The 26,825-nt window shown below is 39.9% G+C and overlaps 1 protein-coding gene across 3 annotated transcripts in view; it reads left to right on the top strand.

The window, feature by feature from the left end:
- dock8 (dedicator of cytokinesis 8) overlaps positions 1 to 26,501 on the top strand; it is a 53,734-nt gene extending 27,233 nt beyond the window's left edge. For 2 of the 3 annotated variants that reach the window (XM_069178271.1, XM_069178273.1), the window contains 33 exons: positions 216 to 286; positions 483 to 627; positions 845 to 946; positions 1,098 to 1,193; positions 1,435 to 1,669; positions 2,198 to 2,362; positions 2,497 to 2,675; positions 3,146 to 3,238; positions 4,910 to 5,005; positions 5,635 to 5,784; positions 6,075 to 6,188; positions 6,381 to 6,536; positions 6,951 to 7,090; positions 7,329 to 7,492; positions 8,016 to 8,167; positions 9,521 to 9,703; positions 9,848 to 9,974; positions 10,492 to 10,579; positions 10,725 to 10,821; positions 11,395 to 11,529; positions 11,805 to 11,957; positions 14,129 to 14,287; positions 14,400 to 14,500; positions 15,671 to 15,863; positions 16,482 to 16,625; positions 16,840 to 16,971; positions 17,271 to 17,405; positions 17,835 to 17,924; positions 18,930 to 19,166; positions 19,254 to 19,397; positions 20,523 to 20,629; positions 23,627 to 23,797; positions 24,706 to 26,501. In XM_069178271.1, the coding sequence (XP_069034372.1) occupies positions 216 to 286; positions 483 to 627; positions 845 to 946; positions 1,098 to 1,193; positions 1,435 to 1,669; positions 2,198 to 2,362; positions 2,497 to 2,675; positions 3,146 to 3,238; positions 4,910 to 5,005; positions 5,635 to 5,784; positions 6,075 to 6,188; positions 6,381 to 6,536; positions 6,951 to 7,090; positions 7,329 to 7,492; positions 8,016 to 8,167; positions 9,521 to 9,703; positions 9,848 to 9,974; positions 10,492 to 10,579; positions 10,725 to 10,821; positions 11,395 to 11,529; positions 11,805 to 11,957; positions 14,129 to 14,287; positions 14,400 to 14,500; positions 15,671 to 15,863; positions 16,482 to 16,625; positions 16,840 to 16,971; positions 17,271 to 17,405; positions 17,835 to 17,924; positions 18,930 to 19,166; positions 19,254 to 19,397; positions 20,523 to 20,629; positions 23,627 to 23,797; positions 24,706 to 24,757 (4,506 nt within the window). In that variant the 3' untranslated portion in view covers positions 24,758 to 26,501. The remainder of the gene's footprint in view (positions 1 to 215; positions 287 to 482; positions 628 to 844; positions 947 to 1,097; positions 1,194 to 1,434; positions 1,670 to 2,197; positions 2,363 to 2,496; positions 2,676 to 3,145; positions 3,239 to 4,909; positions 5,006 to 5,634; positions 5,785 to 6,074; positions 6,189 to 6,380; positions 6,537 to 6,950; positions 7,091 to 7,328; positions 7,493 to 8,015; positions 8,168 to 9,520; positions 9,704 to 9,847; positions 9,975 to 10,491; positions 10,580 to 10,724; positions 10,822 to 11,394; positions 11,530 to 11,804; positions 11,958 to 14,128; positions 14,288 to 14,399; positions 14,501 to 15,670; positions 15,864 to 16,481; positions 16,626 to 16,839; positions 16,972 to 17,270; positions 17,406 to 17,834; positions 17,925 to 18,929; positions 19,167 to 19,253; positions 19,398 to 20,522; positions 20,630 to 23,626; positions 23,798 to 24,705) is intronic. The other variant, XM_069178272.1, reaches the window with a different exon arrangement.
- Positions 26,502 to 26,825: the final 324 nt, after the last annotated feature.

Here is a 26,825-nt window from a genome sequence, read left to right as displayed (position 1 = left end):
GGTGCTCATTTTTGGAAATATTAAGCAATTAAAAGAATTATTCCGATTTGAAAGCAAGAAATCTCTGCACTTGTTTCAATAATCACAGGGTCACTGGTACAAATGAGCAAACCAGACAACCCCAGTCTACACAGATGTATTGTATACAAATTTATTATGTGAAGTTAAACTATATTTAATTTGTGTTTTTGTTTTTTTTCTGTATCACATTTTAGGTCATTTTTGGGAAATCAAGTGGCCTTGAATTTTTACAGGAAGTCTACACCCCTGTTACCTACCATAACAAGCAAGTACACCTTACTGTTTGACATGATACTGTTTGTCATTTAAACAGTCTGAGTAAGTGTCTTATTTTCCCTGTCTCACTCCGCCTCTTGGCTTCCCCTGTTCTCTCATCTCTTCCCGTCTATCCTTGTCTTCACCCATCTCTCTCTCCCTTTGTGTTGCCTCCTTTTATTTCTCCCTCTTTCTCTATCTCTAAGGTCCCCAGACTTCTATGAGGAAGTGAAGCTTGCTCTTCCAGCACGTCTCACAGAGAGACATCACTTGCTGTTCACTTTTTACCACATCAGCTGCCAGCAGAAACAGAATCAGAGTGGCAGCTGTGAGACACTCATTGGATACTCTGTAAGATTTTTTTTATTTTACTTTGGTTGTGTTTTCACTGGAGAAATATTTTTGATAATGTGTTATGTCAGCTGGAGAATCCTGATTTATAATCCTCATTTGTCATAGGAAGGAGCCACAAAACATTCTGCCATAATGTGTTATGTCTGACTAAACCATTTTCAGAATCACTTACGCTTAGCTGAGACACTGACTTTGCTGTTTGCCTCTGATTCAGTGGCTGCCCTTATTGAGTAATGACCGACTGCAGTGTGGTCAGTTCTGTCTGCCCATCGTCTTGGAGCGACTTCCTGTAAACTACTCGCTGCACACACCTGAGGTACACGCATCCACCTATTCTGTATACATTTAAAAGTCTACTCTGTCTGTCCACATCATGCTATGTAAAAGAGAAAAACTGTATTTTTTTTCAGATTACAGATATAATACAGACTGAACACGGACACATTCATATTTCCTGTGTCTTGTAGAAACTTCCTCCTCAGGTTGCTCCGGTCAAGTGGATGGAGAGTCACAAAGGACTGTTTAACCTCGAGATCCAGGCCGTGTCATCGGTACACACAGAGGTGAGTGATGGTTGAACACAACAACAACACAACAACATAATGACTGTCCTTTGTGCTAAACCTGTGTCTCTATCTCTGTCTAAGTAAGCTGCACATCAATGCACTTAAACATACTACAGACTACTACTCTGCAGTAGAAAAACATTCGACCTGAAGTATTACATGCAGTGTTGGTGCTTATTCTTTCTCTGTTCCCCATAAAAATACCACTCTGTAACAAATCATCCTATTTCTCTCCCAGGACAACCACCTGGAGCGTTTCTTCACCCTCTGCCATGCGCTTGAGGGCGGAGCTACGTTCCCGCTGCGGGTCAGGGACGAGAAGATTCCAGAGAACAAGCTGGAGCATGAGCTGAAGCTCAGCATCATATCCCTGTCCTCCTCCAATTTAGAGCCTCTGGTCCTCTCCCTCCATCTGGTGCTGGATAAACTCTTCACCCTCATCATGCAGCCCATGGTCATCGCTGGCCAGACTGGTGAGGAGTTAGCTTGTCTCGTAGCGAGGTCACTGTTGCTGATAATTTGAGCAAGACATTACAATTATAATAGGTACAAGCAATGAGTGTAAGGCTACAACTGACAATTATATTAACTTGTTATCAGTATTTGTCAATATTTTTTTTATTTGTCAATTTACAATATAAAATGTGAGAGAGTTGTGAAAACATCCCTGCGCAAAAGTTGTCTAATCAACTCACATTTTAGAAGTAAGAGCCAGTGAATGTTGCTCAATAAATAGCTTAGGAGCATTAAATTGTTTCTTTTTCTGTTAATGAACTTCTAGATGAATCAACTTATTGTTTTAGCACTAATTAATAGTTTTTAATGTGCAGTTTAATGTCCTTCAACTTTTAAGACAATAGCAATGATATCATTTTATTAGTCCTCATTGCATTTTGGATAATATTTTGTTTAATTGCTTCGTTTCTATTCCTTCACTGACATCATAGGTCAAACATTTTAGTAAGCATATCTGTGATAAATCTGTGTTCTTTGTTCTGCAGCTAACCTGGCGCAGATAGCCTTCGAGTCAGTGGTGTCTATTGTCAACAGTCTTCATAACAGCCAGGAGCTGATCAGGGACCAGCAGGGCAGAAACAGCCTCTTGGCGACTTACCTGTACTGGGTGTTTTGCCTGCCTGATCTACCTCAAGACATGCAGAACACAGGTGCTATCATAATCATTTATAAGTGTGCATTTGCTGTTTTTTTTGTTTTGTTTGCCTTTCCTGTCATATATTATTACAATATTTCAACAATTAAGAATTGTTTTTTTCCTTTTCGTCCATGAACATGTTTTCAGGTTCAGGGAGTGCGATACCTTCGGCAGAGAGCCGTTATAGCACCATGGGTCGGGCCACGGCTGCCACCATGGGCAGTCTGCTTCTTCAGTCCAGGACCCGTAGCAGCAGCAACCCGGACATCCCTGCTCCGCACACCTCTGCTGAAGATGCTGAGATCAAAAACATCCTCGCTGCCAAGGTACAGAAGAGCTAGAACCAAAGTTTCCCAAAACCAGACCTCTAAAATGTTTCTGTAAAACTTCAAAAACGAACCATGGTTTGCTGTCAATCAAAGAAAAGTGCTTTAGTCTTTTGCAGCCTCTCAAAGGAACTGGTGTATAATATTCATGAAATACTATTATACTGTTATATATACTATATACTGTTAAAGGTTGGATGTGATATAAACCTTTACTAAGTCTACCCAAGTTTTCACTGCAAGTCCATATATCACCAGCCTAATATATGGATTTATATATTTGACAGAAGGAAAACACACACACGGTACAGTATGTTAATATCCCAGCATGCCTGCTCACACATACAAAACAGCCATTTGCTATTCATCCCCACAGTACATTAGGTATTGTAATAGGCCACTAGACACCCACTTTAATGAATGCATCCATCACGTTCAATGTGATGGAACTTGTGTGTTTCCATCTCCAGGGCCACAACAACCCAGGCAGCCGCATGTCCACCTGCGTGGATGTAAACAACCATCAGAACCTCACAGGAAACACCCGGCCCTCCAACAGAAAGGTACACCTATTTTTAGCTTTCTCTTTTTTTCTCACTTTTATTTGTGACAGTTTAAGTTTATTTTACAAAAGAATGGGAAAGAAAGAAAAAAAAAAGCATGTATAACAAACAACAACACTGGAGAAACTAATGAGGTATACTTTTCTTCAATTGGTTTTGTGCCAGCATTGTCCTTGACTTTATCCAAACTGAGATACGACTGCATCTTTGTCATTTGAAGAGAATGTTATCCATTTCTGCCGTTTTCTGGTAAAGGTCTCCCCACTTCTTCAGGGAAAATATTTTTACATCACATATATATCCCAAATGTTTAAGAGTGTGGGGTTCTTTTCATACCAGTTTTTAGATATTTTTTTTTGGCAGGCAACCTTAAACATTTAAATACATCTGACATTTAGTACAACTTTTTGTTATCAATCCAACAACATCTTACTGTCCTTAGGAATCATGTAACTTGGAATGTCTCTAAGGGTTAAATAATGTATTTTCTCCAAGCATGGCCATCTTTTCATCTGGCTTGATGTGGGAACTATCAGTATTTTCTGTATGTGCCAACACCTCTTTTAACTTTTCATGTCTCTCACCGCCATTGTATGTGGTGTGAGAGATAATACACCACAGGTTCCTGATTAGGGTTTGAATCACCTTGTTGCAGACATTTGCATAAATAAAAAAAACAGTTGTGAGGCTGCTTTGATTGATCTACTCTAAAACCAAACTGATATCCTTCTGGAGATTTCGGATGGCACTGTTGATTTTTTTCAAGACTTTTCAAGATGGACATTCAAGATGTGAATGGATACGTTAACACTGAGATTGATCTATGATTTATGAGAAATAGTTTTATTTGAAAGTTGGCTTACAGTTGCTTCTCACAAGAAACACTATACTGTAGGTGATCATTTTCACTGTTTATAGAGCATTTCCATGCTTTTTCCATAAATTGTATTATTCTGTCACTGCAATCTTGTTTCCATACAGTTTATTCTTAGAGAAACGTATTCAAATTCACAAACTGAAACACAGTTGTCAATTATAATGCTGTGGTGTACAGGAGATATGAAGCATCAATCAGTTTAACTTTCTGAGTTTAACCTTTTATGTTGCTATGAATACAGCTAAAATCTTAGTCTACTATCTCCGAGTTATTGCAGAGTTTTGGAACTGGTTGAATCAATGAGTGCAGGTATTTGACTTTCATATTGTGGAAAGGATTTACCCTGCAATGCTTAGATAATTGCTGTTTATGTTTATAACAATAATTTACAATTTGGAACCTCTTTGGTAAAATAAAAAAGGTATTTCAAAGTATTTTTTTGTACCACACTTAATTAAATAAAATCTAAACTCAAAATATTTTACATCTCACTGTTAGGACTATGTATGTATTCAACATTACTCAGAGTATAAAACATCCTATTAAGAAGTAGAGCTGTCAGCCTCCAGTTCCCTCTGTTAACCACAAGGTGGGAGTGTGACACTGAGGACTTCATTGTCGTCGTTAAGGTTTTGGTGACCATTTATTTTTGTGTGTTCAAAGCCCAGCCAGCATTTTTAAATGAATTTATATTGATATTCAGTGATGCTCTATTTGATAAAATATTCTCTATTCCATCAGCTACCAAAGGGAGGCTGGCTCGCTCTACAGTTTGTGTATTTTCTCTCTTGCAGCAGTTTCACGAGGAGCTGGCTCTACAGATGGTCGTCAGCACCGGGGTCTGCAGAGAAAATGCATACAAATACGCCTGGTTCTTCTTTGAGCTGCTGGTCAGTGTGATTTAAAAACATAAATAAAAATTCGATATATATTACAGAGGTGAATGTTTAGATTGACACTTGGCTGTAAAATAAACAATTAATGATAAATGGGTGAAGTAATAAACACGACTCATAAACAATATATGACCTCATGGCCACACACTTTAAAAGATAAATGATAGTAGTGCTGTGTGATTAATAAAATGTCAAAATTATCATGTTGCTCAATAATTTATTTCCTGTTTGCAATTCAGGTGTATCATTACTCGCATTCATATTCAACCCCTCAATTTATTCTGCTTATTTATGTTGCTGCCTTCCACCTCACTAGATTGCTTAGTTTAGGTATTTAATTGCATATTTTGTAATTTGACCCAAACATCAAATAAGGATATAAACTGATGATAGGTAGTCAAAAGTTGCTCTTTTATTGTCAAGTCTCCCTTTTTATCAAATCAGCCAAACATCTTTCAGGTTCCTTGACAAAATAATGAAATTGCTTGGAAATATATCGCACTTGCATTCACTTTACATGCACTGTTGCTTATGTGCACTGTGTGCTTAATGCATGCCATTGATAAATCCCATGTTTTATGATTTCTTAATCATAGTTGTTCCATGTGTGATTGCTTAAACAGGTGAAGAGCATGGCGCAGCATGTGTCTCAGCTGGACAATAACAATGTTCCTCGAAGAAGTCGCTTCTCCGACCGATTTAAGGATGACATCACTACCATCGTCTCCGTGGTTACAGCTGAGATTGGGACCATCCTTGTTAAACAACAAAAGGTAAGAAAAATGAAGATGATAATCATAAACTAATCGTATCTTGACCAGATAAAAACTTTGATCCCAAAACTCTTTGACACAGCTTTTGTGTACCTTCTATTCTCTCTGGTTGGGTAGAAGCAGCTGTAACCTGAGTGGACATGTTGTAAGTGTCCTCTAAACAACAGGGAGCTGGAAGTGCTAATTATATTTGCCTCTGTGGTATCAAAAGCTGAGCTTGCACAGCTAGATGCTCGGCAAGATCCACTCAGTGCAGCTCACTGATTGCTGTTTGTTGACTGTTGTTTTAGGAGGTAGAGCAAGCAGAGAAAGTCAACATCAGCCTGGCCTTTTTCCTCTATGACCTGCTGTCTCTCATGGACCGAGGATTTGTCTTCCAGCTGGTGAAAAACTATTGTAACCAGGTAAAATAACACTGATAACAAACCAAAACCATTTAGCATGTATCTTTAAATATATGAATTCAATAAATTCTCCTGTTTCATTTTTAAATCTCAAAGAAGACACTTTCATGAGACTTTTTGTCTTCTTAATGCATTTATTTTAAATTACTATAATCTACTAATTGATTATTTATGCTTTCTTTCTCCTTTAAGATGTCAGCTAAGAGTGTTTCAATGCCGACACTGATCAGCATGCGTCTGGAGTTCCTGCGAATCCTGTGCAGTCATGAGCACTACCTCAACCTGAGCCTCTTCTTCAGCAGCCCTGCCTCTGCCCCCGCCTCACCATGTCCATCCATCTCCTCACAGGTCTGACCTCTGGCCAGTCAAACCTTTGTGTTTAATTGTAATTGTTTTATTAATTCAAGTTTAATAATGCAGCCTTAAAACAAAAGGTTTGACTCAGTCGGGTTTTTTTTTTTACAGCATACAACACACTATCTTCTAGGACCTAATTCTGGATCAGAAAAATCATCATGGTTGCAAATATGATAAAAACATTCAAGTGAGGATGGTAAATGTTTGAGCTTTCATGCTTTTACATGGCCATTTAAGAGAAGTGCGAGGATTATTTAAACGTTTAGGCAATCAATTGATAGACGACGTGAAATTAGATGGGATTCAGCTTAAAAAGAGTTGTTTTAAAAAGTACTTTATTTTCCTGTTTCTGTCCGTGCCCTTCTCATTGTGTCGGTTTCTCCTTCATTTCATCTTTCTACTCAGAGTTCCGGTTCATGTAGTTTCCAGGAGCAGCAGAGGATCCTGGCGCTGTTTGAACTGTCTCAGGAATTCAAGCAGCAGCACTACCTCACTGGTCTGCTACTTACAGAGCTTAGTGCTGCGCTAGACATGGAGTCTGAGGGGTATGCAAGTCCAGATACTTTCAAGTTACATCCTATAACTTTCTCATTGCCTTGCTTTTTAAAGGCTGTAATATAAAGTTCTTTTCAAAGTTCACCTATAGAATTTTTAATTTCTTCGACATATTTTTACATATTCTGATAAAAAAAACAACAACACCCGAATAATGTCTATAACCTTTGTAATTATTTGAAAACCGTATGCTTTTATTTAACGATGACACTTAAAATTTGTTTACAGGGGAAAAGTCCAGAGAAAGTCCATCAATACCATCTACAGCCTGCTGTGTTCACATGATCTTGACCATCGCTGTATTAAACCTGAGGTCAGAGCCAAGGTGGCTGCTCTCCACCTCCCCCTGGTGGGCATTATCATAGACTCCACCAACTACCTGGATTTCACAGGTACATACTGAACACACACAAACTTGTCAACTTGTTGATCCATAAAGATCATGTCATACTATTTCTTTTCAGAATATAAACTCGATAGATTAATATAAATAGAGCTTAATTTTTACACCTAAAAAAGCAAACAAGACAAGTGATAATGGTTTGTGCAGCTTTTGTGACGTTTTTGGGAGAAAGATGCAGTGGTATTACTATTGCACTGCCCTTACTGATAATAAAAAGGGGAAGAGGTTAAGGACTTTCCTCTAATTAGCAATCCATCATGCTAAATGGTGTGTAACTTCCATTCCGATCTTTTTTTTAATCCACCAGTATTTTAACTATGTTTATTTCTTATTTATTGCATGGTACTTGGATATTAGTACATCCAATCCTCGCCCTCTAACCCCGCATGCTATTAGGGCTGGACTCTTACATCTGTTTTAACTCTAATTAAGACACAGTAATATCACAGTCAGACCTGTGTGCTGCAGTCCTCCTTCTGTTGAGCACATATGACTCCCGTTTGTCTCCGTAGTTTGTGACACGCGCGGCGGGAAAAACAAGACGGGTGGACCTGACGATGACCTTGAAAATGTCCCACCCATCAATCAGTCTGTTGCCATGGCGATTGCCGGGAACCCCTTCAACACTCTGGGACGGAATGTTCTCGTTTCCATGGCATCCATGGTAAAATTTGGCCGTGTGCTTAATTTCTTAATTTGAAGATGTTAACAGGTTATAGTTAGCTTTTTTTTAAGTTCAAAAGTGTGTGTGTGCGTGCGTGCGTGCGTGCGTGCGACTGTATCTGTGAGAATTCTGCTTCCTAACAGGTGAGCTGCACAGAGGCAGATTGATTAGCTGTCAGAGCCACACACACACTTCATCCATCCTAAAAAATCACACACACAAACACACACACTTTGACACGCGCGTGCACACACACACACACACACACACACACACACCTCTGCGGGAGATGGTTTATGGGCAGGCATTGCCATCATAAGTGAACAGGGCCGTCCTCCCTGACAAACACATCCATCAAATGTAGCTACAGCAACAACGCAGGCACCAAATCTGAACACGGCTCTCTTCCTCTTTTTCTTTCCAGGATTTGATTCAATTCCTTGTATGTTGTTGCAAAAAAACACTTGTGGAAAAAGTGATTTTTTTTTCATACGGCTGAGCCATTGGTCTGGTATCCATCACAAATCCAAACATGGCTGCCACAGCACTTGTTCCTCATTTTCAGGCGGTTCCCCATCAAACAATGTTTTTGTGAATCTTTTACTCATAGCAACAGAACAGCTTTTTCACATGAAGCATATTTTCAAATAAAAAGGTGGTGTTTTTGATCACATGCTACATGGTTTGACGGTGGCTCTGGTGAGCCTCACTCAGTCCTGCTATGAAAGAGAGACCTGGAAACCAGGTTCTCGGTGGGACAGCCAGAGCACTAGGAGGTTAATGGCTACATTTATCAAAGCTGCCACACAATGAAGCAGCAGAGGCCGTCTATAGTAGCGATTCATCATCACACGAATGAAGGTAAATTAATCTGCAGTAGATTTAATGCCTGTTAAGATGGGGAATAGAAGCATACTTCACAAAAACCAGTGTGAAAGAATTGGCCAATCATGTTTGTGGTTTAGAGAACCTTGTGAGTGACATACTATTTGTTTGTTAGATGCACTTATTCATGCACAGTGTCGAACCCAACGGGTAGAGCACTGACAGTGTTATGTATGTGTTTTTAATGACGGTCAACAATGATAAAACTATTTGAATTTGTTGCACAAGAAAGCATTTTGGATTTTGTTTTGATACACACTGAATCTAATTATAGAACAGCTACACAGAAAACCTTTTTTAATCTCTGTAGATACTGCAAGTCTATTTTGTATGTATCACTTTTTCTGTTTGGTAAATTTACATCTGGGATCTACTGCAGATGCCTGCATGGTTGTTGTGTTTCTCTTCATTGTGGGCTTCATTATACTGTATCATAAGCATATCCGTCTTTGTCTTCTCCATCCTCAGCAAGGTAAATCCGTAGCCACCCTGGCAGCAGACACCAGTCGCCACCTGTTGGTGTGTTTCCTGTGGGTGATGAAGAATGCAGACAGGAGCCTGATTCAGCGCTGGACTATAGATATGCCTCCCTCGCAGCTCAACAAACTGCTGGATCTCCTCACTATCTGTGTGTCATGCTTTGAATATAGGGTCAGTTTTTGGCACTGTTTTATATCACTACAATTGCACTATTTTGCACTTCGTTGTGTATTTGCAAATCTTGTCCGCATGGATTTTTTTCATAAAGAACCCAGGTATTTTACCTGGTAAATATGTGTTTTTGTGTGTTTGCAGGGAAATCAAAGCAGTGACAAAGTGAGCACCCAGGCCTTACAGAAATCTCAGCAGGCCAAGATGCAGCTGGAGGAGGCCCTGCTGAGAGGAATGGGAGCCCGTGGGGAAATGATGAAACGAGTTGGAGGTAATGTATTTCCTGGCACTTGAAGAAATATAGCTTGGAATTGCTTTTCTGTCAAATTCAAATCTGTGGTATTTAAAAGTAAAAGGAGCACTCGGATTTTTAAAATCGTGTCAGTTTTTAAAAAAAAATGTACGGCCAGCAAGTCAATGTAAGAACCAATTACAGATTACAAAGTTTATGCCTGGGCACTCTGAGTGTTGTGATAGTCAGGCATTTTATATAACTGATGTGCAGAATTTTGGATATGGGTAAACTGTAAGAGCACTGTATAAATGTGTAAACATTTGTTATTGTGTTAATATTTTCAAGATTTTCTTTATTCTTTATCCGATTTTTTTTCACTCTAATCATTTAATTTTCTTCTTGTATTGCAATAAATATTTGATCATAAATCTCCATGTTAATTAATTTACTGTTTGAATTCCTATTACACAGTTTTGCTCATAATCTGAACTGCGTTATGGTTTCCTCATGATCTGTTTTCTTGAAATGAGTGGCTGCTTTGTATCCCTGACAGGAATGGACAGGACCATGGGTCAGAGAGAGAACTTGCGCTGGAGGAAAGATCTCACTCAGTGGAGACAGACCAATGAAAAACAGGATAAGTATGTTTTTGTTTCTCAGTTTTCACATTTTCTTTCTGTCCGTGTCTGTCAGTCTCATCCCTGCCTCTCTTCATTTTCATGTTGTTTTTTTTACTTTCTTTTTTATCTCTTAATATATATCCCCTTTTTCCTCACCTTCCATCAGGACTAAAGCCGAGTTGGACCAGGAGGCTGTGATCAGTGGGAACTTAGCCACAGAGACAAACCTCATAGTGCTGGACCTGTTAGAGACCATCGTACAGGTCAGAAAACACTGTTCATTACATGGAACACTATGCAGTAACACTGTATGGATTGTTGTGAACATAGAGTACAGCACATTTATGCAATTATTCAGTTGCAGTTTCCTGCAATGCAATTAACTATTATATTGCACTACATTTTTTTTTATTTATATTTTTGCAGCTGCAGAAGAAACTACTAATAGTGCTAATAATCAGTTTTTGTGCATGCATGATTGATATATCAGTAAAGGTTCTGATTGGTTATTGAAATGAACCCTGATATGCTTTCTTCTGGATGTTTGAAAGCACCAAGAAAAACTCTGAAAATGTCAGCGAATCACCAGATCAGAGCAGAAAATGGGTTGAAAGCAAGGATACACAAATTAACACAAATCTTAGATGCCATATAATGTCCACACATGCCACATGTTTTCATCTTAGTTTCAAACGTGTCATAGACTGTTTATTGATCCATCTCTTTATGACGTATTATCTTCTACATTTGCATTCAAGTTGGCTCCCAGTGTATCTCCACGTGCTGTCATTTGTCTCATATGGTTTGCTATTTTTCTCCATCTGTCTCATGCTCAGGCGGTGCCACTGGCTGACTGTAAGGACAGCGTAGTCGGCGGGGTGCTGAAGGTGTTACTGCACTCACTCACCTGTAACCAGAGCACCACTTTCCTCTCTCACACCTTCAGCACACTCAGAGCGCTGGTCGTCAAGGTAGTTTCATTATGATGAAGTGTGTGTGTGTGTGTGTGTTCAATTTTGTAAAATTTAGGAGGTGGTGTGTGGGTTGGTGTGTTTACATGAACACTATCTGTGTAAATTAAATGTTCTCATTTGTTTGTGTGGGTGGAAAACTGCTGATACGAGCAAGCCAGAATTATTTATGTATGTGTGTGTGTGTGTGTGTGTGTGTGTGTGTGTGTGTGTGTGTGTGTGTGTATTTCACCTTGTGCATCTGATGTTGCTTGTATGTGTGTGTCTGTGTGCAGTTTGGAGACCTGTTGTTCGAGGAGGAGGCGGAACAGTGTGCAGACCTGTGCCAGAAGGTGCTTCACTACTGCAGCAGCCCTGTTGATGAGAACAGGAGCCAGGCCTGTGCCACTCTCTATCTCATCATGAGATACAGCTACAGTAATGCCAGTGTAAGTATGCGCACACGCGCGCACACGCACACACACGCACACACACACACACACACACACACACACACACACACACACACACACTCGGGACCATGTAAACACATACCAAAGGAGGATCCTGTGTATGTGTTTGAATGGGTTATAAGGATGCAGAAACACACTCACACAGCAAATGTCAGATCAAATTTTGTTTAAGTGCACATGAGAGTTCAGACTTGCTTATGATACATGTTCTCACGAAGAGGAGTCACACAGATCTTGTCCTATCTTCTCAGCTCTTCCTCTCCTGCTCAGCTTTAATGTCTTTTCCATGTCTATTTTGAGCATGCTGCAGAAAGTTTCTGCTGAAGGATGTGTCTCTAAGTAGAGAGCAGAGAGATATGTCACTGTCTGCCTCCCCATGTTCCTACCCCTCTTTAACTAATGACAGCCACCCTCCGTGTGTGAGTTTCGGTACATTCTGTATGTGTGTGTGAATGTGTAAAAGTATTTGTGCCTCAAGGGAAGGGAAAGAGCGAATGTGAAAGGGCCAGAAAGGAGAACATCATGGTGGAGATAGAGGAGTGTTTTCGACAGAGGTGAAGCAGTGATATACCGAAATGAAAAGGACAACACTGAGAAAAGACAGGTCTGAAAGATAGAGTATCTTCTTTCGTTTTCTCTGCTGGTTCGATAACTGCTGCTGCAGTCGATATTTCCTGTGTTTACAGTCTGTGCTCTTTAATGAAAGGCAGACACCAGTCTGTGGAACACACTTAAAAACACACACACATATAGTATCTCCAGTTTAATGAGAGTATTTCCCCTCTGCGTGTCCCAGCGTATGTTTGTTTATATGGTGTATACAGAGGGAGCTGTGATCTGAATTAGCGTAGCAGCCGAGTGACTCATTCACACAGAACTTAACCCTCCACCTCTTCCTTTGTTTATGTTTTCATCCCTTTATCCACCCTCGTCTTGCTGTCCGTCTGTCACACACTTTTTTCCTCTCTCCATCTGTTACTTTAATTTTAGATTGTTGTAATAAAAAGAGAAAATACCAGGTTTTCCTTCTGCAAATGGAACAAATCACTAAAAGGATATACATGTGGTTAAAAGTTGTCCAGTTATGGCAGGTTTGGAAAAGAAAGGGGGCAGATGAGAAATAAAGAGAGACGGAAAGACGAACACGGGTTATATGTTGACTTAAGCTATCATTTAGGCTACTTTTCAGTGCGCACACACATGCACACACCGAGTTAGAGGGCAGTGATGGGTGTTTAGGCTCTGGCTCCATGCTCAGTTGAACAGAATGGGGCCGTAGAGATGATCCATGGGTGATTATGTCGCTGCTAATGGGAGATCATTTCCCGCTTAGCTGGTCATGCTGGAGATAGATGGGACTTCACACATACACGAGCACATTTCCTCTCCTGCGCACACACGCACACGCACACACACACACGCACACACACGCACACACACACAGTCCTCTCTGTAGAAGATGGAGGGGTGTTTATTAGACCTGTTTTCTTGGACAGGTAATGTGAAGGATGGAGAGACAAGGAAAAAGGAGGAGACAAGGGGCAAAACACGAGGAGAGAAACTAAGAAAAACAGATTTTAACATGGCGGTTTTTAAATAACTAGCATTAACTATTACCAGTGTTTCTTGTTATCCTTTTCCAAGTACTTAATAAGGTATTTGTTGCAGCTCTCTTATTCAGTGTTCTTATTCAGTCTGTCAAATAGAGATAAATAATTAAAATGAACATGGAAATATAGGAAATATTAGGACACCTTGGATCAGTTTTAATACCATGATAGATAGTCCAACACACAGTGAACAAAATTATGTATATTACCGGGCATTTCTAAAGACTATCCTGGAATTATAAGTAATCTATTTTTTTTCAATAAATTTAGAAGCAAACAGTGGCAGAAGAGGAAATGTTTGCATGTTTGCCAGCAGCATTTGTCTGATGCATGTTAGTGTGCCTTGTCTAATCAGTGGATGTATTTTTTTTTTTTTTTTTTGTGTAGCTTGCAGGGAAAGCTTTAAAAGAAAAAAGAAAGTTGTAATATTGTCTTGTGTAAATCCATATGTGACATATACACTGTTTTATTATATGATAAACACTGCAGAATACCAAACACAGTCTGCTTCACTGCGCTCCTCTCTGTCTTTGTCAGAACTTCTCAAGAGTGAAGATGCAGGTCACCATGTCTCTGGCCTCACTGGTTGGCAAGTCATCAGACTTCCAGGAGGAGTACTTGCGACGCTCACTGCGCACCATCCTGGCCTACGCAGAGGAGGATACTGAGATGCAGAACACTCAGCTGCCCTCACAAGTATAAAATAACACAGTCACTCACGTCAACAGCTCTTCTTGTTACATGGCTGATGCTTTTTTTTTTTTTTTCATAACCTCCAGCCGGCCTCTTGTGTTTTCTGTATTTTCAGGTGAAAGAGCTCCTAAGAAACCTTAACAGTATTTTGTCCGACACAGTGAAGATGAGGGAGTTTCAGGAAGATCCAGAGATGCTCATGGACCTCATGTACAGGTGAGAGACCTAAAGTATCCTCTGTAAAATCCGGACTCTCATGTCTTTCTCTCTCATCACTCTGTGGCTTCTCCCAACGTTTCACTGCTGGTTCCTATTTCTCTGTGGTCTGGGCTGTTTTGCCTCTATTTGCTGTCCTCGCTATGGTAACCATGTGGTAGCAGTTTAGTCTTCTGATCTGGCTTTGTGTATATGCAAATGCAAACAGTGTGTGTGTGTGTGTGTGTGTGTGTGTGTGTGTGTGTGTAAGTAAGTGAACACGAAGTGGAAACACCGAGACAAAGAGAGCATACATGTGCTGTTGTTGATTTAGGCACTTTACCTCAACATGCTTCAATGTCACCTACATGTATCATTTGTCATGCACTGCTCTGTTTGGGTTTTGGTCGCAGTCACCTGGCGAGAGTCTAACAGCTCTGCAGAACGACCTGTTAGCTTTACCCACTCACCTGCTCTCACCTGCACTCACCCCGACACTCACCGCCAAGCTTCCAAACACAAACAGGTCATTGATGCACAAGACATTTGGTCTCCAGATGCTTGAATTAATTTGAAAGTAAAGCACAGTGACTCACCTGCTTTATGAAAATATATCATTAAGAGTGTTTTAAATTTATGCCCGTGCTGTTAGGCCAATGACGATCCATTCATTTCACAAACAGGAAATCATGTTTCATATTTTCTGTTGCCCATAAAACACAGTAACCCACTAATCCGTCGAACACTGCTGCACTCACGCTCAGATTTTTGTTGTCCACATGTAGACATATTTTTATACATATGCCATTAATTAATAAATTGACCTACTTCAGTTTGGTTTGGGATATTATTTGATCACCTTATATGTTGTGTTACATATCATTATTGATATACAGTACATTTGTTTATAATATTTCCTCAAATGTATAAAGCTTTATTTGTAGTTTAGACTCTTTGCATTTTTCTCTGAGTTTGTCAAAATATATTGACATATATTGTATAAACATAATCTCTACAATTATGCAGCATCTTTAACTACCAGTTCACTTGTTTGTGCAGTCTGTAATAGTTTAGTCGGCCAAGTCGTTCTCAAGAAAGAGGTTTTAATCTTAATTAGACTTTTACCTGATTAAATAAAGGGAAAAGGACAGACAGGAAAAAACATGGCTCTCCTTCTCCTCCCCTCTCCAGGATAGCAAAGGGCTACCAGACGTCTCCTGACCTCCGTCTGACCTGGCTGCAGAACATGGCAGAGAAGCACAACAACAGGAAGTGTTACACCGAGTCGGCTATGTGTCTGGTCCATGCTGCTGCCCTGGTGGCTGAGTACCTCAGCATGCTGGAGGATCACAAGTTCCTGCCTGTTGGCAGTGTCACTTTCCAGGTAGACAACATGAACATGGATATACATACAAAAATAACAAGGAACTATTAACAAACATTTGTTAAGACTGAAACTGAGAAAAAAAATCAGCAATTGCAGCCAGACAAAATAAGCATTCATCATTTGTTTGTTATAGCTGTTGGTTGTTTTGTTGAAAGGAGGCAAACCTTCCCCTCTACAACACACCAAAATCACTCATCTCCCCATGGACTACTTCCATATTTGGTTGTTCATGTCCAGAGGGGGGAGCTGTACACTCAAAACGTCAACGTATAAATATGGTCCCCTGGTATCTCTGCTCAGCACAATGCCTTTGATGATGAGGAGAAAAAGGCAAATGTGCTCCTGTGGGAACATGTGAACAGTCTGTTTCCTTGAACTGAAAACAAACAGCTATAACAGTAACCAGGATGATGGTGTTATCGATAAGCTCTCTCACACACTGGACCTCTGTGGTGCTCTGGTGCAGCACACTCTAACCTGCAGAACTCAGCCACTCATTGATTGGATGGTCATCAAATTAGTTCCACTTCCCACTATAGGACATCTCCTTTTAAGCTATGTGATTGATTATTTGATTAAGAGGGCTTGATTAGCTGACTGATTTTGTCTCCTCAGAACATCTCCCCCAATGTGCTGGAGGAGTCTGCGGTGTCAGATGACATCCTGTCCCCGGACGAGGACGGCGTGTGCTCGGGACGCTACTTCACTGAGAGCGGCCTGGTGGGGCTGCTCGAGCAGGCTGCAGAGCTCTTCAGCAATGTGAGACAATGAATCCTGTGCCCCAAATCCAGACTACACAAATTATTGTCACGTTTGGAGTATGAACTGAAAAACGTTTTAATGTCGTAACTATTACCTTAATGGTAAACGCTAAGACTAGCCAACATTTGGTTATGCATGTTTTCTGCAATCATTTCTCCTATATACCGTCTACTGTGTGTGAACCAGCGGTGATGGCTGTCTGTCTCATCAGGGTGGTCTCTATGAGGCAGTGAATGAGGTCTACAAGATCATCATACCAATCCTGGAGGCACATAGAGATTTCAGGAAACTGGCATCCACCCATGACAAACTTCAGAGAGCCTTTGATAACATCATTCAAAAGGTAATGACTATGTGGCACTACTTCATTTATTGAAATAAGGTTAAAGTAGGAATAAGAAAGACAGTAAGTAGACAGATTATTTGCAAAGTGGGAAAGCAATTTAGAAATCATTTCATCACCTATATTTCCTTATTCAATATTTCTCAAGTTGGTAAAATCTGTAGCTTTAAATTAGAGTTTGGATAATTAAGATCCTTGAAACTCAACATTATTGCTTTGTAAACATAAAAGGCTATTAAAGTAATGACAAAAACGACGTTACGGGTGTCATACTGATTAGAGCAATTGTTTCCCTCCAGGGCCATAAGAGGATGTTTGGAACCTATTTCCGGGTGGGTTTTTATGGGGCCAAGTTCGGTGACTTGGATGAACGGGAATTCGTTTACAAGGAGCCCGGGATCACACATCTGCCTGAGATATCACACAGGCTGGAGGTACGAGAGAGGAAAATGTGTACGTGTGCACGTGTATGCCTGCTGTGAATTAATGTGAGACTGAGGTGGAGTGAAAGGTGGAATATGGTTCCTGGATGAACTGTTGAAATCTGGTAATGACTGAGAGATTTTGAGTGAACAGAATGACAAAGTGAAAGATTACAAATCATTTTTTAGTGACTTGTAGAGAGCTTTGAAAAATTCCCTGTTTCACATGCTTAGAAGGAGAATACATGTCACGAGTGAAACGACGTCAGTATTATGTTAAAAATATATCAGGGAATCAGTTGCAACTTATTTCATGCCTTTCAGTATTCTTTAAACATTTTATTCTTAAACAAATTGCCTTTAATAGCAATGAAATTGGCATAGAAATCATAAAATACTATGAACACTACAGTATAACCACATCATTTCCCCCACTCCTAGAACTTCTACAGTCAATGTTTTGGTGATGACGCATTGATTATGATCAAGGACTCTACACCAGTAGACAGGACACAACTCAACCCCAATAAGGTAGGTAACTGTGATGTCACACTTCTGATTGGTTACATTTGATATTTACATGATCAATACCAATATAATGTTGCTAAGATGGGAAAATAGTACATTTTGGATACTTTTATAATAATAATAATAATAAACTGTATTATTTTTCATACAAGAAATGCAGATTAAATGACTTTCCAGCAGGAAAGTTACATGCAGTGCTCCACATAAAAACAGATATAAAGGAACATAAAATGTTGAAATGTAATTAAAAAATAACATGCATAAGTAAACAACTTTATGCTCGCTTTAATAGCAAATATGAAGCAAAATTGTGAATTATATGTAGCATTATAAATAGCATCATAGCAATAGTATTATGAATACCAGTTGAAGTATGAATATTCGTTGGAAATATGTGAAGTTTTAGAATGCAGGACTCAAAATTTGCAAATGATTTGTGTCCATGTTAACGGGCAGAAACTGTCTTCATGTAATGTAAATAAAACTCCTGTCATATACAGATGCAGTGCAATTTACTTTATTTCCTAATGTAGACATCTTATGTATAGAAATTGCTAATTTAGATTTAAGTAGAAACAAACACCTGCAATACATTAAAAAAAAACTAACTATGATGCATTTTTACTTTTGGCTGCTTTGCTGCATGTATTGAAAAGCTGTTCGGAGAAGTGAGCGGATTTTTGTGCACACATCAGCCAGCTAAAAATGAATAACAATAATCCTAAAATAAAGATTAGTCCAGCGGGTAGGAATGCAAAAGTCAGTGGAGGACAGTTTGAGTAGACGCTGCACTGATGTGTCTCACTTCATCATCTCTCCTGCTGGCTGAGGCTATAAGGGAAAGAAGCAATTTACACTCTGGTGTTGGCTGTTGGCAAAATATAGAACGAAACTGATAATAAACTAAAGCCAGAAGCACAGATTTTTTTTTTTTTTTTTTTTTTTTTGTCGCAGTGATAGCCTGGTTTTATATATATACATATAAAATGAAGCACCTCTCCTCTCCAGGCATATATCCAGATCACATATGTGGAGCCTTACTTTGATGACTATGAGATGAAGGACCGGCTGACAAACTTTGAGAAGAACTTCAACCTGCGGCGCTTCTTGTACACAACGCCCTTCACCAAAACTGGACGGCCTCGGGGTGAACTCCACGAGCAGTACAAGAGGAAGACCATCCTCACCACCATGCACGCCTTCCCCTACGTCAAGACTCGCCTCAACGTCATCCAGAAAGAAGAGGTAAGTGACAAACACATGGTGTGGAACATCTAGCAACTTCCGAGATGTCCTCTGCACCAATAATATTGCCTCTTTTCTGTTTCTCAGTGTGACTTGACTCCTATTGAGGTGGCCATAGAGGACATGCAGAAGAAGACTAGAGAGCTCGCAGTTGCCACACATAGAGAAAAACCTGATGCTAAGATGTTACAGATGCTGCTCCAAGGCTCTGTGGGCACCACTGTTAACCAGGTAATGAACACTGCAGATATTTTTGTGAATGACAGCATTGATGCCGTTTTGTGCTGCTGTCTGTTAAATGATCGCCTCACATTTAACCCAATGAAGGCTGTTCTCCTGAAATGATACTCTGCTTCACACATAGGCCTTCACCCCCCCCCCCCCCCCCCCGACAGTGCTGTCTTAAAATGCAAAGGGAAATAGGAGAATGATTTACCTCTATTTATGTTATCACATTTACAGTTTCTATTGTAGTCGCAGAGTGCAGGTGGGAGACATGACAGTGATCACACATCAAAGCCTCCACCCCATTCATAACCCCTAATCCTTCCTTTGCTTTTCCCCTGATTTAGTTAAAACGTCAATTCATGGCGCCTCTTCCTTTCATGTCTCCGCTGCATGGCGTGCTAAACCGGAGGTCCCTTTGATCTGATAGCTTCCAGGTCCTGCCAGCATGGTGAATGTTGGAGTAATGATGGAGCTAGCTATGGCGTCTCCGCTCCCTCCCCCTATGCTTTATCTTCCAGCGTCTAATCTGACAGGTCCTTCGCTCCGACCTGATGGTTGTATACATAACACTAATGCTCAGCAGCTCCGTAAACATATAACTCTTGACTGTAATCAGTACAGGAGGCTGGCTTTTCTTGTGTGGGTCCACAGCTCAGACCGAGGACTGAGGCCCAAGCCGATGCGTTTATGATGCTAATCAGAGCTGTTTAACTGTGGCTGTCGTGATGCAGGCTCTCTGCAAGCGTGCTGTGGTTTTATGATGAATATAAGTTAGGATAACAAGATCTCATACTGGGCAAATGGGAGCCAAATGGTGGGTGTATGCAGGGTTAGTGGTGACATTAGCCATGTAGGAGGTTAATCATGGCTCCTTCTCTGATCTGATCTCTTCCTCATGTTCTAGTTCTGCATCTTGGCCTTTAGCTGCATTAGGCATTCAGTGAGCAAGTCATTTAGCCTCGTCTGAATGAGGGGATTTCTTATCCCGCCTTTGTTTAAATGCTCCCAAACACTTCCTCGCTTCCCTCTTTCCTTCCTCCTCTCTGTTTTCGGTTTCCCTTTCTTCGTCTTTCTGACTCGGTTTCTTTGTCTTTGTCCCTTTCCTCCTCTCTCCGCCCCCTGTTGTAGGGCCCGTTGGAGGTGGCCCAGGTCTTCTTGAATGAGATCCCAGCGGACCCAAAGCTCTTCCGTCACCACAATAAACTGCGCCTGTGTTTCAAAGAGTTTATAATGAGGTAAGATACGACCAAAGAGTCGCCACACTGTGACACACACACTGCAGCAAAGTCATTCAAAAATGAGAAAAAACACCCCAAAATAAAATAATTAAACTTCATGGTGAGCAATAAACCTAATGGAGTTCAGCGGCTACTTAACTTGAATTTGCTTATTGTTTCTCTTTATTGCCATCAGTGGATGCGAGAGGAAAATACAGCATCTTTATGAGACTTAGCAAGAATGAAAGTGTTCTCCAGGATGCTCTGTGTATACACCGTCACTGATGTTAGTGTAGGAAGATCAAATGAGAGCACAGAAAAATGTGAGTGATGGAGTACGATCCCCTGCTGTTTAAGCAGAGTGTCAGTGAAGATGTAGAGATAGACGGTATAATCGCAACCAAACTACAAACCAGGTCGCAGTTAAATAAACTAAACAGGTGGAAGTAATGTGAACTGATGTAAACCATTGTGACAGGGGATAGTTTTTCATTTCCCACATGACAGTAGAACATATTATTCATCCTAATATCACGAAGCTATAATTCTTTTGAAATTGCAAAGGTTTGTTGTTCCCCAGAGTTTCATTATATTTTGAATATTCAGAACATAATTTAAACCATCCTACCCATGGCAGTGTGTGTGAGAAAAAAAAAATTTCAGGCGCTGTGTCGCATTTGTGGGCGTACATGAAGTGGCGTGTGTGTCTTTGTTCGTGTGTGTGCTTTCATCTCATGGGCATGTGCCTCCAAAAGGTGGTTTTCATTTTTCTAACCCTCATGTCACATTCCAGCAGCCTCGATGGTTACAAGCCGGTTGGCAAATATTTACTGTCATTTCAGTAAGGTTTATTTTCTAAACCCAGGCGAGCTTGCATCGTGTGCCAATCTTCTCAACGGTGGCACTCGTAAAAAAATAAATAAAAAAATAAAAAGGCACTCAGAAAGACATTGTTTTCTAAGTTGGTTGTCCTTTTACCTACAGAGTTAAATGTCTCCCGTCATATTTAGTTCTGTAGGTGCAGCTCAGATTTCAAGCCTCACAAACAAACATGTCATCTGCTGTGCAACTCCTCACTCTGCTTCAAAACATCAACACTGCTTTTTTAACAGCCTACTCATTACTGTGAACAGACGAAGTGTAATGTTCAGTGTAGATCTGCATGATCAGGCTGCATCAACATTCAGGCAGTAAGAATATTGCAAGTTGATTCAAAGTTTTAATATTTTCTCTGCCATGAAGTGTTTTACTCATGCTATATATTTGACACAAGGCTATTTGTAAGCTAATAAAAATATATTTCATTATGATTAGCATGGCATTATCACCCTGGTTAGCCTCATTATACATTGTATATGGATATAAATATACCAGAAGGATTTTCACCTAGTTCGGCCTTAGTTAAAGGGCAGATAAGACATAACAACATCATTTAGAAAAGAAGAGAAAGTTAACAGGAATTGTTTGCAGTCCAAAGACATTTTTTACCATTGCGGTATAAAGAGGGCATAACTTGAAGTGGTAGATTAAATTAAAACAGCAGCGGTGTACAATACAAACCTCGGTGAAAGAAAATGTAAAAAATAAAACGCACGATTTCTTCAAGACAACTCGTGACTGAAGTCAAGAGGAAGATCCTCTGCTTTTCTCTTCAAAGCTATTTCATTTGTTCTGCTAAATGGATCTCAAAAGCTCTCACTTGTTATAACCTGTGTATTGATGACATTTCTAAAATGTATTATCTTCTTTTTGCACATAGTCTTTGATTGGATTTGGACCAAACAGTTTTAAGGACTTTCTTGAGAACAACAACCCAGAGAAAGTTTCCCCCAGAACTAAATAGGATGCAATGCCGTTTTTAGTTTGCTCTCACATCGGCAATATGAACTCTGAAATGACAAAGACACGACATAAACAGAGCGACTTTTGGTACAGGGACGTTCCTTCTGGGTGCCGCTTGAAGAAGTATGTTGTTTGCTTGATTGACCGGTTTCTCAGCCTGTCCCTAACTTTAGTTTTGCTGCTGTCTTGTCCCACCTCTCCTTTGTCTAGACTTAAATTCTATATGTTCAGTAACTGAAAAAGAGCATAGGCTTTTTTTTTCTTTTTTTTTTTTCCAACCTGTAAGGGATTTTACAGAGCCAAGCATAAAGAAAACGCTGAAGAAAATGGTCTTATGTAGTCAATTAATAAAACAAGGAAGATCCCTAAATATTTCAAATATTTATCAGAAGAATTCAAACAAAGCAGTCAAATAGAGCGCTATATATCAGTAGATGTTTTTATGACTTTGAAATCCTTTCTGGTCATTAATGCTCATTACCCCGCGTGTTTACTGTATACTGTTACACGACATTGCTGTTTCCACATTACCTCATTAAAAGCTAAAAGATAAACTCAGACATGTGTTTGCAATCATCCCCTTCTCCTTGATTTCCTGCAGACTGCTCTGTGTGTTGGCCATTACACATGTCATGATCGAGTAATGTGGGGAGAAACCACTTGCCCTCTGCTCTCACTTTAGCTCAAATCCTCTTTTTCTTTTTAATGAAGCATTGTCCCTTCTCCAGCACATGAGGGAGAGTAGGATTTTTAGTTGTTAGTCATTTGTGATTTGGAGTTTTACCACCGTGGTTTTGTAACAACCTTTTGTGTCATTTAAAGTGCAGCACACTTTTTGGTGGAGGTACTTAAAAAAAAAAAAATCCAAACGGCACAGTGGAGTTCTCCACAGTCAAATACATAGTTAACTCATTTAGAGTTCTTGTACGCAAAGGACTCGCATTTATGTCAGGTAGTGACCGAATGTAAGCATGAAAGAGTGCTGCGCATTTCTGAAAGGCTTGAGGATAGAAGAGGATTAAGGCAAGATTAGTTAGCACAAAATCACCATTGAAGCTGTTTTTTTTTACATTTGAGGACAAGAAGTAAATTCAATTCTTATTTTTTTTAATCTCATGCAGTGGCATTACGCTCTGTAACTGGTGCCACCCTGCTGTGCTATCTGTCCCGTAGGTGTGGCGAGGCAGTTGAGAAGAATAAGCACCTGATCACGTCAGACCAAAAGGAGTACCAGCACGAGCTGAAGAAGAACTACAACCGTCTGAGAGAGAACCTGCGGCCAATGCTGGAGAGGAAGATCCCCGAGCTCTATAAACCCATCATCAGGCCTCGGCTGGAGAACAGGTAAATGCAGCCACCAGGTCAAACAGCCAATACTGTTTTTACAAGAGACACTGAGATGGAAAAAAAAACCAAACACATATCATTGATCTTTTTATCACTCCGTGTGTTCGCTGACCCAAAAGGAAACTGTATTCGAGATCCATTCACACTGTCTCTGTCACCTCCACAAATACTGATAGCTGAACCAGTGACACGCTACACACAACACATTATTGCACATACATGAGTGCCATATTACACTGGTGTATTAAGAAAGACCGAGACTCATCGAGAGCTTTTGTGATCGACCGTGATCATTTTCATACATCTTGTATTATACAACAGGGTATTTTCCATGCTGAGGGATGTGCATGTGTTTCAAAGTGATACTCGCTTCCAAAGTTAGACTTTTCTATCAGTTACTGGTTTTTATATGCTGATGTGCACTCATGCATAGATACATCTGCAATCAGCTGATTTCTCCTAAGATAATGGCCTATCGATTTAGCAGGCTAGTTCTGATCAAATAAAAATAACACAATAAAATGTACAATACTCTTAATATTTTGGAAGTAATTATCTCATGTGTGGCCGTGTCCAACATCTGGGCTTTTGTGAGGGTACACAGGAGCTAATGGGTGATGTCTGCCACTTTTGGAAGCTCCGTTGTTTGGTGGAAATGGGTGGGTGGGGTTGGGGGTTGTATTAAATCTGGCATTTCAGGTTGAAAGGAGGAAATAACCGAGACAGAAATTTCTATTTTCGTCCCTTCCTCATTGAAACATTTACCTCACGTCTCTCCTACTGCCTGCCATGACTGCTCCACCTCCTACTCCGCCTCCTCATCATCATCATCATCATCATTTATTATGTTTTGCTTCTGCGTTTTCCCTGTCTTCCCTCATACCACTGTCCTCTGTCTCTCACAGGGATTCCTTCAAACGTCTAAGTTTCCGCAGGGCTGGGGAGGAAAACTCCTGAGATGCCACAGCTCATCTGAGACAGAGTGCTACAGAAAGGAAAGGGAGGCTGTCACAAAACTGGGGGAGGAAAAGAGAAGATAAGATGAAAGAGGAGGAAAAAGTGAAAAGGAACTGCTGGTGATACCCTTCCACTCCTGTGCTCTGGAGCAGTACATTGTGTCCACAATGGATTTCTCTAACAATCCAGCAGTGTCTGTTAATGTCTGCTGCATGTCCACTTTTGTGTTTGTTTGTAACGGGAGGCAAAAGGAGAGCGAGCACATAAAAGCAGGGAGGGTGTGGGAATCGCAAGCAAAGTGTAGCTTACGGAGCAATTCACTGTAAAATCTTCAGATGCTGTGGCTCTGTTGATTTCCTTTTTTTTTTTCTTTTTTTTTAGATAACTTCAAGTCCTAATAATGCTGCAAACATTTCCTCTGGGTTGGTAAAGTAGCTCTCTCCAGGTCCTTACTGGCCCAGGGCTTGTATGTGTGCTGATATTGGCCATGTTCTGTTTGTATGTGTATGTAAATGTCTTCTGAATGGACGCGTGTTTCTTTCGATAATGTTTTGGAGCAGAAGCTTATGGTGCCATACTGAAGTCACTTTGTACTCAGTCGTGATAAATGATTCTGTTATGGGCTAAAGGGCCTCTGAAATTCCACTGTGGGCAATCTATGCATGACGTGTGCCAGTTAGAGCAGCAAGAGTGCGGATGGATTTGTGCACTGGAAAAATAAGGTATAATTTCCTGTGTTAACTCATGAGGCCATTTTTGTCTTACTACTGTTGGACCAACAGTACCCAGCTATGGAGATACAAAAGAAAAAAAACAGTTTCAGGGCCCTACGGGAGGCTCTAGAATACACAGAATACTCAAAACCTTTTGTATATAGAAGAAGTATTGCATCAGATAATTACAAAGATGTTTACAAAGGTATGAAAAACTATTTTGATTTTTATTTTGTGGAAATGTATTTTCAGACAAATAACAGCAATAATGATGTTAATTGGAAATATTGTTCAGTAGGTGAGATTCAGTGTCTTTAACAATCTCTGTCTATGTCTACTGTTCCAGTAGGTTCTGTAGTTGTTTGTAAATAGATTGCTTCCTACGATATACACAGTGCCAAATTTAATTCCTTATTTACGCGAAAAATGGAGAAAGTCAACTAGAAATGCAATAATTTGAAAAGTCACTCCACACAGCTGTGCTCTGCAAAGCGAATCATGTTTACCGCATATGTCAAAGTACATTCCAGAAGAGAAATTCATTACTGCTTCAGAGTATTAAGTAGTGACAACATGATTTCGTGAGAGATCCAAGAAACGGCTCATCTCTTTGGTGTTATGTTGCAGGTCGCACTGTATTTCCGTAATGCAAATGTACTTGGCAGGTTTGAAAATGGGTATACATTTTTATATACATTATTAATACGCATTTGAATATTGTTCGCTCTGTTTCTAGGTACCCTTCTTATTTATTAGCAGCCAAATGTTTTTGAAATGGCAAAATAAAAAAAAAAATTAAAAAAAACAATACAGTGTGCTTGTTAACTGAGTATTGATTCAAATGTATACCTATTTTTGAAACATTCTGAAAGTTGGTGTTATAAGATACATTGGTGACATTCAACTAGAGACTGCATTCATCAGTTTTTTTTGTGATGTTCTGTTGTGTTTTATTAAATGTGGAATCTTTACTTGTCATGCATACATGCTGTTGAAAAACCTGAATAAAACTTAATATATGCACACTGTAACCACTTTCTTTAGTCACTATTTTCAAACTGATTGAAATTGAAAGGACTTTTTATATTTTATTAGGGCCCGAGCACTGATGGTGCGAAAGCCCTATATCCAAGGAATTATCTTTTTTTTTTTCGTTTCTTATTTTTCTCCGCAAAGAACTGCATTTTTGCCGGCTTTATCATATTCAAAAACTCATGAAAGTTGGTACACGCGTCTCTACCGGCGAAAAATGCCATATTCTACTGGAGTTGCGGACATTTTGAGCATCATGGACCGACCTTCTCCAAACGTTACAGGTGTGATAACAGCCCCGCCCTGAAGACACCTTTATGGTA

This window comes from Embiotoca jacksoni, unplaced genomic scaffold (genome assembly GCF_022577435.1).
Source record: "Embiotoca jacksoni isolate LCO1_2020_lvr unplaced genomic scaffold, fEmbJac1.0.p SCAF_8, whole genome shotgun sequence".
Classification (NCBI taxonomy): domain Eukaryota; kingdom Metazoa; phylum Chordata; class Actinopteri; family Embiotocidae; genus Embiotoca; species Embiotoca jacksoni.
This window is presented reverse-complemented; position numbering and strand designations above follow the sequence as displayed.